This window comes from Falco naumanni, chromosome 5 (genome assembly GCF_017639655.2).
Source record: "Falco naumanni isolate bFalNau1 chromosome 5, bFalNau1.pat, whole genome shotgun sequence".
In the NCBI taxonomy this organism is placed as follows: domain Eukaryota; kingdom Metazoa; phylum Chordata; class Aves; order Falconiformes; family Falconidae; genus Falco; species Falco naumanni.
The window spans coordinates 55,210,992-55,229,414 of NC_054058.1; the positions used below are offsets into that span (position 1 = coordinate 55,210,992).

Here is an 18,423-nt window from a genome sequence, read left to right on the forward strand (position 1 = left end):
AAAGTAGTAGTATTAATACCATCAAGTTATATATGGTAGGTTAAAATAAAATAGAGATTAAGCATTAAAAAATAGAAGCATCAAGAAAGCATCTCTATTAAACAACTGAACATATGTCAGTAAGATTATATTCCATCATAAATACCTCTATAAAAGCTGAATTTTAAAAATACATAGTTATATTTAAAAGTATTATAATAATGAATCTGCATTTACCCAGGATCGAAGACACCTGGTGTACGGCAAGTTGCTCCTGAACAGGACTGCAGCATCATTAATCGATAGTTCATCTTTTCTAGAATTTCTTGATCAATTGTTTTAGCAATGTTATTGATCTGGTGTGGATCTGCGGTCAAGTTATATACTTCCACAAACACCTGTAGAAGAAAGATCCTGCACTGTATTAAGTCCTCAGTGCTAATTAACACTTAGTCATATTATATGGGAAGAGCACTTTATGGCAGCATATATTTCCAAATGTTATTTTCAACTACGCTGCAGCATCGCCACACAAGCTATATTTACCCTTACCCATGCACCTAAGTGGTCAAAGACAACACAGTGTGTAGGTAAAGCTAAAGTTTTGTGACAGTGCAGTGCTGTTGGAAGAGTTTTTACCTTCACCTAAAGTACTCGCCTGCTACACTACGGATTTTTTTCTAACGCATAAACGGAACCTGTCTTATGACTGTAAACCACAGCAGGAGGCCATGGCTAAGCTGGTTGTCTTTTCATTAAGGGATCAAAATACACAATTTCATGACCACTGCATCACCATTATATGCTCTTCAGGTATTTCAGCTGTCAAACTCAGACACATGTCTTGACTAAATGTACAAAATATGCTGAATACAAGTATGCTATAACCCTAATACAAGAAAGTTTTTTTGTGTGCATATGCTTTGCGAACCTTTTTGTGTGCTCTGAGAAGGTTTGTCTGGAGGATTTTAGGGCAGATTTTTGGTACATCAAATCTCTAAACCATTCTGTGGGACAAACACTAGTCAACTGTATCTCAATAATTCAGCTCATATTTTGTCTGTGCTAGAGTGAGGCCTGATTGCAGATGATGTTGATTGAAACTGGCTGGGTTGTGTCTAACTTAAAGATGCATCTGGACAGACTTTGATTGTAAGCTTTCTTGTAAGATTTACTGCAAGGTTTTGAAAGCCACATTGCTGCATCTTCCCAATACCGTTAGTCTTAATTTAGCTGACCTAGGTAAACTGAGTGATCAAGAAATGCTATAGCCATACCTTCTTACTGGGGATAAAAAAAACAAACAAAAAAACCCAAAAACAGTGACACAAAGTGTATTATCAGATCAACTTTGGGGTCTACTTTTCTCAAGAAAGCTGCAACACTCATTTAACTTCATCATAAATAATCAGAAAGTAGAAAAATAAAATGCAGGGTCTGCTCATCAGCATCTTGGTCTCCTATACAGTCTTTCTTGCTATCTCACTACAAAAGACATCTTGTAATATTTACTCCCCTGGTTTCAATTTCTCATTGCAGACCACCTGAAAATGTTTTGTGTGGTGGTGTGATGACCAGGGATACCTGCTGTTTATGTATTTATTACACATCTGCTGACAATGCAGTTTACTAGATTTGTGACCCGGTTGCCTCAAACCCAACATGCTCTCTGGAGCAACTGTGTGCAAATGGGCAGAAGTCAAGATCAGCCCTGTAACACACCAAGTTTTGTGCATACAGTGGGTGCTCCACTACTGAAATTTGAGCAGTTTCTGAAGGGAGGACGTTACGTCCCTTATACCCAAACAACCTATGATAAGGTTAGAGACCTTTCTCACAGTTGTGCCAGGCAAAGAAGTGAGCAATAGAAATTACTAGCCTGGCATTTCAGTTCTCCCCAAGAAAAAGAGTTGCAGGTGAAGGCAAGAACAGCAGAGATACAGGGTAACAGAAAGTATTTGTCGTACAGAAGACCCCGACACATGGAATTAGGGTAGGACAGAGAACTGAACCCAGCACAGCTCCCTGTGAGGCTGTTAGGTAATAATCATAGTTTAGGTCTCTTCCTCACTCCACTCCCAGCCCCCCTTTTTTTTTTTTCTTCCTAGAACCTCACTAGAGTTCTAGTCAAACAGTCTCACCAGTAGATAACTACTTCACTGTTTATCTTGGAAGCAATGCTAGTCTGGTTTTCAGAGTACTTTATGGAAACCTTGAGAGCAGATAAGAGTGCAGACAGTCACTTGCACAGTTGTGAACAGTTGACGTCTGCTAGTCAGACAGAGACTTACCTCCCGGTCATCAAATTCACAGTACTGCAGATCCCAGGAAGTTGACAGTGTCCTTACACAAGCATATGTGTTGTTGTAGGAATCTTCACAGACACAGTCTGGGAAGCAGTGCTATGAAGTGAGCAGTGAACAAAAATATCAGAGCAGGAAAAAAACCCAGATGAACTAGCAATACTTTCCCTAGAGTCTATACCAGCTCAAGCCAACAGCAGTTAACTGACAAACACAAGAATCAGTCTAACACATGCAAGTCTCCACTGGGGATTTTGAGGAAAACATCTTCTAAATTTGAGAAAGTGTTGTTAAACTCACCATGATTAAGCGCATTTTGCCTGGGAAGCTGATGTAGACTGAAGAGAACAGCACAACACCCACTACTGAAGAGAACAGCAATGGGATGCTTTACTTTAAGCAAGCTTTCTTTAATTCAGGAAGTAGATAGTGACTTAAGTAATAGTCACAGACAAGAATTACGCGATGAGGTCACTGGGAGTTTAGAAAGAGCATGATGTCGCTGCCACCCACATTGCCAAGCCCACACCTTCCTGCATATTTCTCTAGCCCCGAGACCCTATAGATTCCCACTGACAGGGTGACGGCGGGCTGTATGGTCATACAGACATGACTTCTGCAGAGCTGTATGTCTCCCTCCAATTCTTAAGCGTGGCACAGGACCTGCAGAGCTAGCTTCTACTTACCAAGACACTGGGAGCTTACTTACAGGTTAGTCCATACAGCAAACAGCTTTAATTCAGCAGCTATTTTCTAATATTAACAAATCTCGTCTTGCTTACTGTGACTCCAGGTCCTAGGCCAGGACAGGTAGGATCACTGCCATTGTATCCTTCACCTTGGTACTCCACCAAGAAGTCTGATCTCCATGTCACATTTTTGTCTCCTCTCTAGGACAAGAGGTTAATGGGACTTAGTATCCACTCCGCTGTGAAACAGCAGCTCTCCATGCCTGGTATAACACTAATACTTACAAGGCAGTTTAAGTCATGGTCCCTAGTTTGAGTCAGTCTTAAAATAATATTTAGCTTTAAGTTACAATGTCTTGTGTAACTAGAAGACAAGGATCCAACTCCAAAAACATTAGAACCCCTTCTTTGAGGGCTTGAAAGTGGTCTTCAATTTATAAAGAATCATGCAGCGATACCAAATAGGAGCCATGTGGCCAGACACTACTATATTACAGACAAGATCCCTACAACAAGGCCGTTTCTCTTGAGTTTGTATCAGACTACTGCAACAGATGGAAAAAGATATCCTCAGCATGAAAGATAAACAGCTTTAAGAAGCAACCAAATTTTAAATTGCTCCATTTGTAGCTGCATTTTAAAAGACCAACAGAAATTTAAAATTAATACACAGCACCATCACAGGCATATACAGCAAAATAATGAGTTTCAGTTTTGATTCCATCAGAGTTTAAACTAGATGCCTTTTACCTGCTTCTGTCTAAAGAACAGCTTAAGGTTTGGATACAAGGTTTTAAAAGCAAAGCACTGTTTTAAATCTGGATGATCTCCCATGTTTCCAAGTAAGCTGCCTTCAATTTATAGACTAAATTTAATTAAAACTAAATGGATCAACTGCAAGCAGCTTTATTTAAATAGGCTTCTGCTCACTTATTGGAAAGGTCAGGTTTACATTATGAAACCACAGGCATCTTTCCAGATGTTAGGGGGAAACACTAGTTCTACTAAAAATTGAGACAAACCAGAAATTTAAGAAGCCCACTTTTCTCCTATGTCTGTGCTGAGAAATCCCAAGGAAAAGGGGAGGAAGGATGCAAGGTAGGAACAACATACAGTATTCAAAACAGGAATCATTACAAATGGCAGGATTAGCCAAAAAATGACAACTTTCTATTACAAGATAACCACAGAGCTGTAGGTCTTATGAAAATACATATACATTTAAACAAGGTACCTACTTTTTAAACTAAGCTACGAACACCCCCTGTGAAAATAACATCAAGGGAAGAATCTGGGTTATGAGTTGACTCAGTCTATCGAAGGAAGTAGTATTCACTTTGAAGAATAACCCCTGCGAGAATTAGTAGTTACTTCTCTGCCTGTCTACTTACCAGCAGTGGCAATAGTGACATCCCATCCATCTGGGTCTTATTCAAGTCATACCCCGCAATATCCAGAATAGTGGGACCCAAATCAATATTTGCAACAAGCATCTGCAGGGTGAAGAAAACTCACTTCAGAACACCAGAGCCTAACATACGTAATAATGAGAATTCTGTATTTTAACTACTTGTAATTTTAGGTACACCTAAACACTACTTAATTTCATCTTTCTAAGCTAATGGACCCTATAACATTCAAAAGCAATGACAGGGTCTTTGGAAAGTGAGCTTCACACTTCATTTACTTCTGTAGCCTGCAATTACTTAAATTTACTGATTCAAGCAAGAACACAAAGCTTTTTAGACTGAGGTCTTTGCACTTTCCATCATTCATGTATGCAATTTAATTCATACATATATATGCAGGAGGATAAATTATTACCTAAAGTTGATAACTGTGAAACAATATTAAAAATAAATCTGTACTCCAATTTCACTTCTTTCTTACCTTGCTTGTCTGATTTGGTTTTATCCCTGGTCCTCGAACTAGCAATGGAACTTTGATATCAAACTCATATAACTGCCGTTTGTCTATTGGCAAAGAAAACTGGCCTATACAATAGAAAATGGAAAAAGTTAAATGGCCTCTTAGTTTATGTTTTAAGAGTCTTGTGTTACATAATTTCCAGCAGCCAGTTTAAGTCAGAAAAGGTTCTTAACCTGAACTACACCCAGACAACTTCAAAGTATAAGCCTATCTTACAGTTTAACAAGTTTGATACCACATTTTTAGCTGCACAACATCATACAGACAGGTCTTTGACAGTTTTTTACTGTTTAACGCCTTCATGGCAAATCTTCCTACAGAAGAGAGAAGACCTTTCCTCCATTTCTATACTAGGTTTTTTTTTGTATACCAGGATACATCATTAGAGATTAATGCTAAAACCCAGAACCAACCAAACAATAAAATCCCTAAACACCCCACACTGCAACTCCAGATGGTTTTGCAACTCAAATCAGTACTTCTCGTCTACAGTTTTCCACAGCTTCTGTTCCCATTTTCTGGAGCGATCATGAGGATGAAATGTTATGTAATTCCTGGATCTTCTACTAATATTCAGTAAGCAGTGAAAATTTTACCAGTGTGGAAGCCGTTGTCTGATGTGTAAAAGATATACGTGTTGTCCAGTTCTCCATTCAGTTCCAGTTTCTTGATTAGCTTCTCTATCAGGTCATCTACCGACAGCAGAGTTTGCCATCTACACAGAGTAATTCATAGTAGAATATGAAAGATTGAGAATAATTCTGACTGCAGGTAGGGCGTTCTTATTGTTTCAAGTCAACAGTGCATGTACTATAACTGGATTATTTTGCTTGCAAATCCTGAAAACAAACTTCATAGATTACTACACTGTACTTTTGGAGGCTGCAATTTAAGATAGGAAATAGACTGTTTGTCTTCAGTTCTTATTAATTTTATTCTGTAGTTTCTGAGAAAGACATGAAAACACTGATTACTTATCTGGAGACAGTCAAGACCAACTTTGAAGCAACACTATGGCAAAGAGTCAGAGTTATCTCCTGCAAGGTCACTTACTACTAGTTCTTCCTATGTAGGTTTTAATATTAAAATACAAGACTGACACCAATGTATTACCATTATGGGATCCTTTTTGCTGGATATCGACATCAGTTATTTTGTATTATTCATATAATATCAGGGTCCATTATTCCAGTACAGCTAAACCCCCTGAACAGCTAGCTACAAGTTATTACCTTTGTCATGGGGTTTGCTGCTGAGACAAGTGACTGCTCCTGTTAAGTCACCAACAAGCCTCCACAGACTATTACGCTGAATAACTAGAGTTACTCAATTCTTGGATCCTGTTGTCTCCAGGCTTAATTTAAGATTTTTTGTTGCATGATTTTACTTTCATGTTTTGCAGAGTAAGAGCCTGAAAACTTTTGTTTTCCATCTCCAAAGTGACAAGCTAATGCCCCAAAACTGCTTAACACTGACTTTGTTTCAGAGCTTTTAAAGAAAATATACATACAGCTTAAATAAATACGCTTCCTTTCTATGAAAAGAAGGGAACAAGCTTATCTTCACATTACTCCCTACATCCCCTTTTATAAAAATGAATCAAGCACCCGCCTTGGCCAGGCAGGTATTCCCATGTAAAAAGACCACAGTCTGAGAGTCAGGGTTAATAAATCAGATTAGACGACAGATAATCACATTTGACATACATCATGTAAGAATCTGGAATTCTAATGAAGTAGAAGGTAAGGCAATTTTTTATTAAAAGCTGTTGTGCACTGAAAAAGAAGCGGTAGAGACACTGAGCATTGATGAGTCTTTTTTATGATCAATGACGGCCACATTTGGGAGTAAAATATTTCTTAAGCCAGTGACAGGTTTCTTTGCAAAAAGTAAACCAAAAGTCAGGTCTGCCAAAATGATGCCTGACAACTATTACAGATAATTTGACATGTATTGTCAGACTTACTACAACCCTTTTAAAAAATACACCTTTTCTTCTTTTTTTTTTTTTTTTTAAAAAGTAGAAATCTTAAGCAACAAAAAATTTCTTACCGCTTTCTATAAGCATCATCAAGGAACTGTATTGAAGAGTTAGTCATTGGAGTCTTTGCTTGTCGAATTAACCAGTGCTTGTTCTGAAGTAGACAAAAAGATTAGTGAGAGAAGTATCAGCTTTTAAACCTTTCTTAGACCATTTCAACAGAAATGTTTAGGGTAAAACATCCACATGATTCCTGTGAAATAGCCAGGCAATGCTATCAAACTGACTTGACTCCAATTTTCCCCCCTTGGTTCATGTAAAAATCTAAGTTGCAAGTGTAGAATGTATTACAACCACATTAGGTGAGAAGAGTCTTACCTCTGTGAGAAGAAAATAGCTATGGATCTTTTCAAAGCAGTTCAGGGAAGAACCTTGTGAAAGGAGCTAGGGAAAGGTCTCCCAGAGATAAAAGCCTGAGACAGGCCTGATGGAAAAAAAAAATTCTGAAGGATTGAGCAGCATTGCAAGATTGGACTTTGCTGTCAAAGTATGGTTCTTTTGGGACCGAGATTGGCAAGCACTCTTACGGAGGTAGAGAGGTGAAAAGAAGCTCCTGTATCCAAAGCAGTTAGGACTACCTAATTTATAGACAGGTGAGGACAAAATCTGTAATGGTGTCACTGTCAGATTCTCACTAGCCTACGAACTCAGGACTGAAGACTACTGGAGGGGAGCAGAAACATTACCATTTTATTTGGATTTTTTTGACTCTGGAACAAGAGTGTTTCTTTAGCTGAAGCATGATTGATTCTTCTAGCTGCAACCCCAGCTTCCACAATCAGCCCCTACCCTTCTCCCCTCACCCATCCCCCCAAAGTAACGGAGATGATCTGACTCCTCATATGAGAAGTGATACTCCCACATCCTGAAGCACCAGTCTGAACAGGGTCAGCTGCTGTGCAAACACATGGGAAGGTCTGTTGTGAACAACCTGAAGGCTAGTATTAGTGGGGAGCCGAATAAAGGAGAAAGTCATGTCAATGCAGCTTTACCCTTTTCATTTAGTCAGAGGTGACCCATTCATCACCCTCAGCTTCAGCCTGTATTTAGTTGGTCACTCCTCTCTGTAGAGCCTCTCATTACGCAATCTCCCTCCTGTCACAAGTGAATGACTGAACAGGCTCAGGCTTTTGGGACTCACAATGATGTGACTCATATCTCCTCCAATTATTCAGCTCCCCTCTTTTCTGTTCTTGCCAACTGAAGGAAAGATTTTTGGCCTGGAGACTTAATACCATGTCCAGTTTATTTTGATTCAGTTTTATTCAGATCTCTTTTATAGTAGCTGTGCAACAATTCTCTGGAGAGATGCTAAGTGTATTTCAGCAAGAAAACACAGCATAGTCAAGACCAAACATCTAGGAGTTGTGTGTTGGTTGAGAGAGGAAGAAGTAAGGAAAGACATCACAGACCCCATCCCCAGCTCAGCAAAGTTCTTCAGAGAACAAAGGAGCTGGCGACTTCACCTGTCCACCAACCATATTTCACAAGATGTGTGCTTAGGAGAGGCCCTCCGTAAGGCACAACCATGCTGGATAATAAGTCACCAAGTGCAGCAGAATCGTCTCTTCTGTACGATTATTTTGTTCTTTGTACCTTTCTCTGAAGTTTAAAAGCTTCACACAGCACCTAAACACCTTTGTGGATTTCAATAAACTTCACACTGACTCAGGGTCCTCACATCTGCTTCTCTGTCAGGTCTCATTTCACGAATTACATACAAAGCTGTCCACCAATCCTGCTGCCTCCCTACACCCCATTTTCAAAGAAACTTTAGGTCTTGAGACAGCATACCACGTCTTGCCAGCAGAATCTGAACACAGCTGTGCTCCAATTTTGCAGGAAAAACTGCATGCAAGAGAAATACCCAACATGTATCTTAATCACGTTCTCTCTCAGAACAGCTTATACAAACCACTCCCTTCTGGGCCATCAATAGTCCTGCTTGGGAAACCAAACAGCTACCCATCATTTGATAAAGTTCACAGCTGAGGATCCTAAGCAGGAATTAAAGTGTCAGACTCTGGCCAGTGACGCACAACAGCTTAACTCCTATTTTTCACTTAGAGGTTTTGCCTAGATGGCTCCAACTTTTAGTACCTCTTGCCCACATACTGTATAAGGAAGCTAGGCAACACTAATTTAGGAATCAAGACTGTACAATGTAAGACTGTCAACCAAGCATTATAACACCAATGACTTGAGAGTCTAAGCCTATGTACGTATTCACTGCTATTGCAGGAATTATGCTCGCCATAGAAAACAGTGAACCTCAAAGAAGAGTTAGGCTTCAAGACAACACTGCCAGTTACAGAAATGCACACTTAATGATTGTAGCTACTGTGTCTAGGAAGAAGGGCAATGCTAGTCTGTTCCTATCATGAAATCTAGTAAGACTATTGTATCCACAGATATTAACTACCAAACATAAAGTCCACCCATCATTTTGCTTTGTGTTATACAGGCATATGCAGAGCTTTTGTTCCACATAAGGGAACCCCCACATTGTATTTTTTGTCTAGCTGCTGACTTTGCTGGTCAAGTTATTTCTGGCTCACTATATTAAAAACATTCCATTATTAAAGTAATGGAGCCTCAAGACAAAGTTAGGGATCCTTTTATGAAGAAAAAACCCACACAAAAGTCTGATTCCTACTCCCTAGTTCCAAACTTAACAGGTTTGGCTACAATATTTGTTACTGCCTGCAGCCCTTTTCTCCCCCTTCACTCATGTTTTCATATCATGCTGATAAGCACACAGTCATTTTGCAAGTTACAATCTTCAGCTAAAAACAAGTTTCACCCTGTACTACGTGAGTCACAGTGACCTTGGAAGAGGTATCACTGGGCTCCAGATAGGCATTTAGGCCATGTTATCTTAGTCTTAAGATTCAGTACAAATGTTGAATTGAGTCACACTGAACAGTAGCGAGTTCTGTATTTTAAACTAATTGAATCAAAAATACAGAACTTTTGTAAGTCAAATATTTCACCAGATTAGCTGTTTGTGACTTTCACTTATTGGCAGAGTAAACCACAGCGGATTAGTCTGAGCTAGACCATATTTGGCCAAGTTCACCGGCAGTGGAAGGGACTGCCCTGTCACAAGGACCTCTGCAACTTTGTCGCATTAGGCTCAGCAATTCTGGTTACAGGTTATTTCAACAAATGAAAGGTAAGTTTTCAAAGTCCTTCGTGACTCTTGAGCCCTGCAGTTCATGATTTCATGAAGTCCTCTGGTTAGTCTGATGTGCTTGTCACCTAGGGGCAGCTTTGCCATGAGCTCAAGTAATGGACCACCCATCCCCACAAGCAGATGTGCACAGGAAGACAGGGTGCTCATTGTTATTCACCTGACCTTTGCTGAGCACACTACCTATGTGTTCTCCTGAGAGCACTGAAAGAACATTTTAAGAGCTTCAGAGCAGTCTGGAAATTGGACAAGGTATTAACTTTTTTCCATTTATCAATCATAATTCCATTGTACTGCCTTATTTTTGCCACTACATTTTTTTATTCACAAGATATTATTGTATGCAAATATCTCAGAGTCACAATAAGCATATCTTACCCTGACAGGCTGATTAATGTAACTAGTAGTCATGGTACAAGCCTATCCTACTCACTGTTTAGACTTGACATCCTGGTCAGGGTCATTGTCTACTACTCTCATAAAATGGTGGTATAACCTATGCAGATTCTTGCTACTTAGCTTACCTTTCCATGAATATTAAAATTGCTGTTTCTTGGTGCACTGACATTCTGAAAGCTCTTCATATACTGTGGAGCAGCTGTCCAAGGGGAGTGCGGTGCTGGGGTTGAGATCATCATAAAGAAAGGTTCAAAATTAGATTTATACTCCAAGAAGTCCAATGACATGTTGGCCTGCAAACAGTTTTGTTAGAGAAAATGTCATACCTCCAAAGGAAAAGCAAGTATTTGAAAAATACAAACTAGACTTAACTTAGATAGTTTAAATCTTCCAGTTACTACTGAGTTCTATCTCAGAAACTTACTTCTTGCTGATCTACAAATGTCTAGAACAGCAGCTTAAGATGAAAAAAAATCTCAAGTGTTCATGTTAAACAAATAATTTCTCCCACATCTCTAAACAGCTTTCTACTTCAGATCTTTACCTTAACGCAACCTGGAAAGCTCATCAAAAGTTTGTGCCTATTCCAAGTATCAACAAAATTCACCTGAACTCTGTTTTCATCAAGTAAAATCAGAGCTTTCTTTTATAGTCTGAGTCTTTCCAAGGCTCTCAGATGCCATCTCCTGCCTGACAGAAATAGCAATAGTTCTGGGAAAAAAAAAAAGTCCAGCCCCACTGTTTATAGCATATGTTCATTCTGTGGCAAGCTCCTAGTTTATGAGGCATGCCACATTTCTGCTGGTGAAGTCAGAAGCTCTAATGAAGGACAGTGCCAAACTCCACTCACTCATGCCACTTAATTTTCATTTCAGCCTATACACAACTTCAAGTAGCAAGTTAGAAGAGAACCTCCTCTAGGTGAACCTGCTTTGGCAGGGGTTGGACTAGATTTCCAGAGGTCCCTTCTAACCCTGACCATTCTGTGATGCTGTAAGTTCCATTTTGACCTTCCCTTACTCAGCGTTTGAAATTAAAGCTTCAAAGGTATTATTCACAGATGAGTTGTTCACTACTCAAATCTTGCAACATTTTCCTTTCTTGTTTGATTAGTATACCCATTCTGGGTATCCTTTCCTTTCTCTAGAACAAGTAGTACACTACGAATTCCCTCCCTGTCCTTCCTCCTAACTTGTACATCCAAGCAAGCAGGGTTGGACTCCAGTTATATGACAACAGAATCAGGGGAGGAGAAGCCAGTATGATGTAGGTAAACTCATAGAATTTAGATTTTGCTAGGAGCTTAAACTGCAACATGTCAGGACTGCAGTGGACAGATTCAGGTGTTCAGATTCTCAACGCCAGACTTAAGTACGCAGATGTCCTCAGTCAGGACAAAACTGCTTGTGCATCACATCAAGCAACACAAGAACTCTGCATAAGCAATCCGCTCCTGTGCGCTGCCCATTGAGCAAATTAAGCTCAAACACTAGCTCTGAAATGCTAAATGCATATTTGGTGACTACAGGCAAAAGGCAGAATGCAACATGCTGGAAATCAAAATATGCTGCTATATCAATAGGTATCATACCACAAGTAAGATGCAGCAATGATCTACTGGTCAACATGCTTACGAGCTGCTGAAGGATCAAAAAAAGACCAGTACAATGCCGTAATAGGATAGCCTCACTTCTGGCTTATCAATTCCAATCTAGCTTTAGACAGCGTAAATCTAAATTTAAATCAGACAGTTGTTCAGTACCCTAAGAAACATCAATCAGTTCTGTTCCTAGCAAGCAGCTGTCTATGTTCAAGAACCCACTGGAATGAAACTCTAATTAGTCTCAATGGAAGACTACAAATCAACTGCACAAGGAGACTTCTCTGAGAAGAATCTTCCCGAGTGCCACATGTGACCTCCCAGCACTACCAACTCATACACTGTAACAGCACGTTGAATTAAGACTCCAGCCTGCTGGGTGGAAGAAACGCTCCCCCCATCCCCAAGCTAAGAATATCTGGAACAGGGCCTCAAGAGAGCTAGGATAGCTCTTCCAACTTTCCTTTAAGTATTTGATACCTTTGTTACCTCTTTACCTTAAGGGGGTAAAAAGGCAAAAAACTTCCCCAGTCAGCTAGCTACACATTTTGCACAGTTCATATATTGCCCTCTCACACTATGGGGGATTGATTAGCCTCTGATATTTCCAAGTCATCAGTTTGATGTAGTTAGAGATTACAACATACTAACACATCACAGTATCTAACAAACAAAACATGGTATGAAGTTATTTTTACATGCTTAACTTCCCACTGAAATCTTGGCCCAGTTAATCTGTTACAGAAGTTGTGTATTGTAATGAAACACATCCTTCTGTGAAGTAATTTAAGTCATTGCCTACACGCATCATGTTCCTCATGCACTGCAGCAGTTAATACTAGCTTCTCTCAGTGAGGCTACTGGCTAGCAGATGAGCAATATCCCTTCTTTTCCACAGCTCCTACATGCAAACTTCCAATTTCTAAACATACCAAGAATCTTGCTCTGCTGATTAATGCCCACCCACCAACACGACAGCACAAGCATGTCATCACAAACTAATACAGCCTAACAATCATCCCCTTCCCTCCCCAGTGTAAGGGGCACTGTCTGGTCATAAGCAGCTTCTATAACACAGGTGTTGCAAAATTTCTTACCAGTACATCTGTGAGATAATCTACACTGTAGTTCTCACCATGCTTTCGTGCTTTGCCATTTACTGAAAGAGTATAGTTGTAGTACTTCGAATTTTTCTCCTATGAAAAAGAAAAGTCATGTGCATATTTATACAAAGTAACATGTACACTGATTACTTGAAATAATACAAATAAGCTGCCAACAAGCATTTGTCAAATAGGTTATAAGCATCTGTCATAAGGACACTGCAAGGATTCTCAAAACTGATCTCCAACAACAAAAGTTATTTTAGTGCTATCTCACACTGCTTTGGCTTTACAGGTCAGGGGCTTTCCCCAGCCACCTTAGCAGGAGTAGCCTTTGTGAAAGGCAAGGATCTGATATTCAATAAAGGAAAAAAAGGTAAGAAAATGTGTATTAAGTTGTTAGATGCTCTTTGTCTGTTCTTTCATGACCAGAAGAGTTAGAATACAAGTTGGATTACAAAGCAATTGAAATTAAGTATTTTGAAAAAAGCATGGTCACATACCAAAGCATACCAAAAACTCCATCCAGGAGGGACATGACCTACTCCCCCTGCATCCTCTGCTCCGTACTGAAAAAAGACAGACCATGACTCACAGTTTCAGTTATGATGAATAAAAGCTAGAAGTTATCTTTCATATTCATGTGCTTTATTCAACACTAGCCAGAAACTGCATTAAGCTAAATTCAATGTCAGAATGGAAAAAAAAAATAATATATGCATATAAAACCACATGTATAGCCTGTTAAGGAAGTCTGGGTTAAATAGCTAGAAAGACAGTAACTGTAGGCTTGGCATCCACCAATAAAACTTAAATTTTATTCCCTGTTCTACTCTGCACATGCAAATACTCAGAGATCCTGGAGAACATATGTACTTCATCAGGTAATGAGAGGTGATCAAAACACAAGCAATGAGACACTCTTAGGCTTTGTGATAACAGTTCACAAGATACTAAGGACAATTTCACATAGACCAGCAGCTTCAGTTGCCCTCCCCCAAAATGTGGTACGAACTATAAGCAACGCTAGCCTCTTGTCACCTCAGTGCCAAGCGATCTACAACAACTAGCCTTTAAGCCCGAAAAAAAAGGAAAGCAGCTGCTAAATCAGTGCCAAACTCAAAACAGAGGGTGCCTCAGAGAAACACAACGGGTTTTCTCAGGGTTGTCCTCTCCCATTATATGGCTTGCCTAACTGCAGGGACAGGAGACTATGCTGAGTCAAGAGATGCTCAAGAGGAAGTCAGACAAGTTTCACTTCCCCTAGCTGCCTCAGTAACATCAGCAGAAACAAATTTGTGCCTGGCTTGAAAATTCATTATTCAATTATCCCACCAACATATTCCACCAAGAAATAAAAGGAAAATAATGCTGCCAAGAACCCTGTAACTCATCCAGCTCCAAATACAACTCCATCACACAAGAGGAACACATGATCCTAGAGCTTTCAGCACTGAATTTTCTGTCTTACCAGAAGCTACTACAAATCACAGCTTAGTTAAAAACAGAAAAAACCCAAAAGCACACATATACAAGTGATTCAGTAATAAAGTGTTAGGTAACCTCTGTAAAGAGCTCTGATAATATCTATTCTCCCAAAGAATTTGCCTCAGTGGGCATATAATATTGAAAATACCATATTAACTCCTAAAAACCCACCACCACCAGTCCTCTGATTCAAGGCGATATATCAGTCACAAGTATTGAAACAAACCAGTTTTTTTTCTTTAACATTATTCTAACATCAAGCCTGGTCCGGCACTAGTTTGATTCTGTTCTTCAGTACCCCAAGCCAGTCATCTTTTCATTTGCCCCAGTCATTAAAATCATTACCTCTAAAAATTAACCCATCTGAATGTAATAAAAAGAGCCTTTGGATTCCATCACCCTTTCAAAACTAGCTTTTAAAAATGGTCAGGCACCTATAGAACCTGATTTTAACCAAGTTACGTTAAAGATTTGAACTTTCAATCTTATTTATCCCAACTCAGCAAAGAGAACTGTTCATTCAAGTAACACCATTTTAAACATTTTGGGGACCCATCATCAGCTACAAATATAAAAATCAGTGAGTGTTTTGGAAAAGTAGACAAATGCAAGTGAACTGCATAACAGCAAAAAAATAACCAGAAAATACCTCATTCAAATACTTTCCAGCAAAGAATGTTTGATAACCACACATAGTTTTGAGCAGTGCTGGGAAGGTGTATGGTTCTTGAATCTTCTGCCACAACTTGCTGCTACAGTTTCCTTCCAGAGTGTTATTGACAACATGATGATTATGTGGATACTTTCCCGTTAGAATGCTAGCTCGACTGGGACAGCAAAGCGCGCTGGGAACATACTGGAAAGACACAATGAAGAAATACAAGACTGACATTGTAAAACAATCTTTCCTCAAAAGTTGTGGTTTTGAAAGATCAGCTAATAGGTTGATTAAAACGTTCACCAACATTAAGCATAGTTGTTTCTGGACACACAGAATTGCATCCCAAATATTTTCACTAGTGAAAAGCTGCACAAAACCAGTTTTAAGTTTCTGCAGCATACACTCTTCAGCCCCCTCCTCCCCCCAGATTAGATGTGGTTCTCATACAGTAGCAACTATCCATTATTTGTCAGTTGATTCACCCCATTATTTTAGCCACGGCAAGATATTAGAATATCAAAAGAGCAAAGTGGGTTTCCAGCATGCATAAAGCTGAAAGTTTTAATTAGCTTCTTTAAGTGCTTCTCAGTTTGTAATAAAAAAAATACCCAGATTACTCAGTATTGCTTTACAGCTTAAGGAAGTTATCACAAGCACTTCTAGGAAGTAAAACTTTCCCTCTCAGATTCTGAATGTAACCCTAGGCTATGCTAATTTGGAGACCTAAATGTAGTTAGAAATAGAATTTTAAAAACACACACACACATACAGACTTCATAAAAGTATTACCAGTTTTGAGACCTTAGATACAAACTACACAAACACGTACCTCCCACAGAAGTCCCAATAGTTAATGTAAACACTTACGGCATTTAGGAAAGTTATTCCCATTTGCGCAATGAGAGCATTAGTCTTCTTTAGGGGGGTCTAGAAGAAGGATACGAAAAATAAATCAGCTAAGAATGTAAGAATGCTAGGTAAAGTAGGGGAGCTGAAGCAGCCGTATGACTACCCAAACAAAGGTTTGCCACCCCAGTTTTTAGGCACTGCCCAGGCAAGCCACTCGGACTGCCTTTTCGCCAGGGCCGCCTTGCGTGACTGGAGTGGTTACGCAAGTCAGCCCAAGAAAGCCAAAGTATGGGGAATTATCAGGAACCACCTGCAGCTGCAGAGGCTGCACTAGAGAAGCCCCAGCCTCGACCGGCTTGAGCCTCGGTGGCTTCCCAGGGAAGCTTCGCTCACCACGACGTTCCCTTAGCGGGGCAACTCAGCCGGTAGGCGCGGACAGAGACCCTGTCCCCGGCTGGGGGCTGGGCCCCAGCGGCGCCGCTCATCACCCCAGGCCCAGCAGCCAGAGCGACCCTCGCCTCACACCGGCCCTCTCCCAGTGTCCCCAGCCAGGCTGCGCAGCCTCGGCGGGCGGCGGGCACCCCCACAGCGAGGCCGAGGCCTCCCACCACGCTCCCACCGGGCCCCACGCACGACCCCGCGCCTCCCGCTTCCCTCCCGGGCGGGCCCGCGGCGGTGCCCCCCGGCCGGTCGGGCTGGCGGCGAGCTACGCGGGAGGCCAAGGGCCTGGCGTTACCATGCCGCCCAGGCAGACATCCTGGTCGTCGGTGAGGACGAGCACCACGTTGGGCCTCCGCGCCTGCCGGGCTGCCCCCGCCAGGCTCAGCACCAGCAGCGCGGCCAGCGCCAGCCCCCGGACCACCGCGGTGGGGGCCATGGCGCAGAAGCAGGGACGGGCGGGCCACCGGGCAGAGGGACGGACAGAGTCGGTGCCACTCAACCCCGCGACGAGACCCTCACAGCCGAGAGCGGAGCCCCGAGCAGCAGGGCACAGGCCCGCCCCGCCCCGGCATATGACCCGGGGGAGCGGCGGGGGGGCGGGGGGGCGGTGTCACGTGGCCCGGGCGGCAGCCGCGGTGGGAGCGGCCCCGCCTGCTCCCCGCCTCCCCGCCGCAAGGCCCCGCCCCTCAGCGTGGCTCCGCCCCGCAGCATGCCCCCGCCCCCCTCAGCGTGGCCCCTCCCGCTGCACGCAGCCGGGATAGGCTGTTGCCATGTGGGCGGGAGTGGGGGTCGGTCACTGGAGTTGGGGTCTCGTCCGCCTTGTACCCCCTCACAGACGCCGGCTGCTGCCTGTGGAAGCTGAATACTACGGCGCCTGAGGGCGGGCTACGCAGCATTTTGTTCAGAGGGGGTTCTTTTTAGTTGCAAAACACCGTAGCTTGCTACCAAGTTCCTGGCGTTAATCAGCCGAGGCCATCGGTCCGGCAGCGAACGTCTGGCCTGTTTGCAGTGCTATCCCCTCGTGCGTCCCAGACAGTTAATTCTCTCGGCTGGGGGGAAAATATTTTAGAAACGTTGAGGAAAAGCTCAAGGCAGAAACAGACAAGGAGCACGGTGGGGGCAAGGGGAGTGCTGGGCACTTCGGGTGTCCAGGGCAATTGCAGCGCGGGCACTGGAGCGGCTGCGGTGGGTCGGTGCGCAGGGCCGGGTCGGTGCGCAGGGCCGTCCCGCTGCAGGCAGCTAGTGTGCTGGGGCGGGCCTGGGGGGAAGGGGCTGTGGCAGCGGCGGCATTACTCAGCGTAGAGGCTGTGGGCATCACAGGATGCGGTAGCGACACAGCTCCCCCAGCTAACAGGTGCGCCAGGGCTGGTGGCCGCACAAACTCTAATATCAGCTCTGCTTTTTACGTTTTACGGTGAGCTACAGCAGCATAATTACAGCCTTACAGTTGTGTCGCTGAAGTTATGCTCTGCGTTTCCTTACGCGCATTTCGGCCTTCCTCCAAGGAGGCGCGGGGCGTTAACAGAACCAAGCTCGGGGCTGCCCCTTGCACCGGCGAGGTAACCGGCAGGCCGGCGGTGACCTTCGCGGCAGCCCCGCCGCGCCGCGCCAGGGTTCGTCCCTGTGCGTTACTGCCGTGAGGCTGCGTGAGCAGGCGAGGCCTCGCCCTCCCCTCAGCAGGTGCAACGCCCCCGCCCGCCGCAGGCCTCTACCACGCCGCGCGGTGTGTGGGGAGGGAGCCGGGGCGG

The 18,423-nt window shown here is 42.6% G+C and overlaps 1 protein-coding gene across 2 annotated transcripts in view; it reads right to left on the minus strand.

Moving 5' to 3' along the window:
• GNS (glucosamine (N-acetyl)-6-sulfatase) overlaps positions 1-17,260 on the minus strand; it is a 21,491-nt gene extending 4,231 nt beyond the window's left edge. For both annotated transcript variants that reach the window (XM_040594433.1, XM_040594432.1), the window contains exons 1-13: positions 16,971-17,260; positions 16,253-16,312; positions 15,374-15,580; positions 13,740-13,805; positions 13,231-13,329; positions 10,659-10,826; positions 6,953-7,035; positions 5,497-5,615; positions 4,862-4,965; positions 4,363-4,464; positions 3,065-3,172; positions 2,271-2,381; positions 217-377 (exon numbers count right to left, since the gene is read on the minus strand). In XM_040594433.1, coding sequence (XP_040450367.1) covers positions 217-377; positions 2,271-2,381; positions 3,065-3,172; positions 4,363-4,464; positions 4,862-4,965; positions 5,497-5,615; positions 6,953-7,035; positions 10,659-10,826; positions 13,231-13,329; positions 13,740-13,805; positions 15,374-15,580; positions 16,253-16,312; positions 16,971-17,111 — 1,529 coding nt within the window. In that variant the 5' untranslated portion in view covers positions 17,112-17,260. The remainder of the gene's footprint in view (positions 1-216; positions 378-2,270; positions 2,382-3,064; positions 3,173-4,362; positions 4,465-4,861; positions 4,966-5,496; positions 5,616-6,952; positions 7,036-10,658; positions 10,827-13,230; positions 13,330-13,739; positions 13,806-15,373; positions 15,581-16,252; positions 16,313-16,970) is intronic.
• Between the last annotated feature and the right edge of the window lie 1,163 nt (positions 17,261-18,423).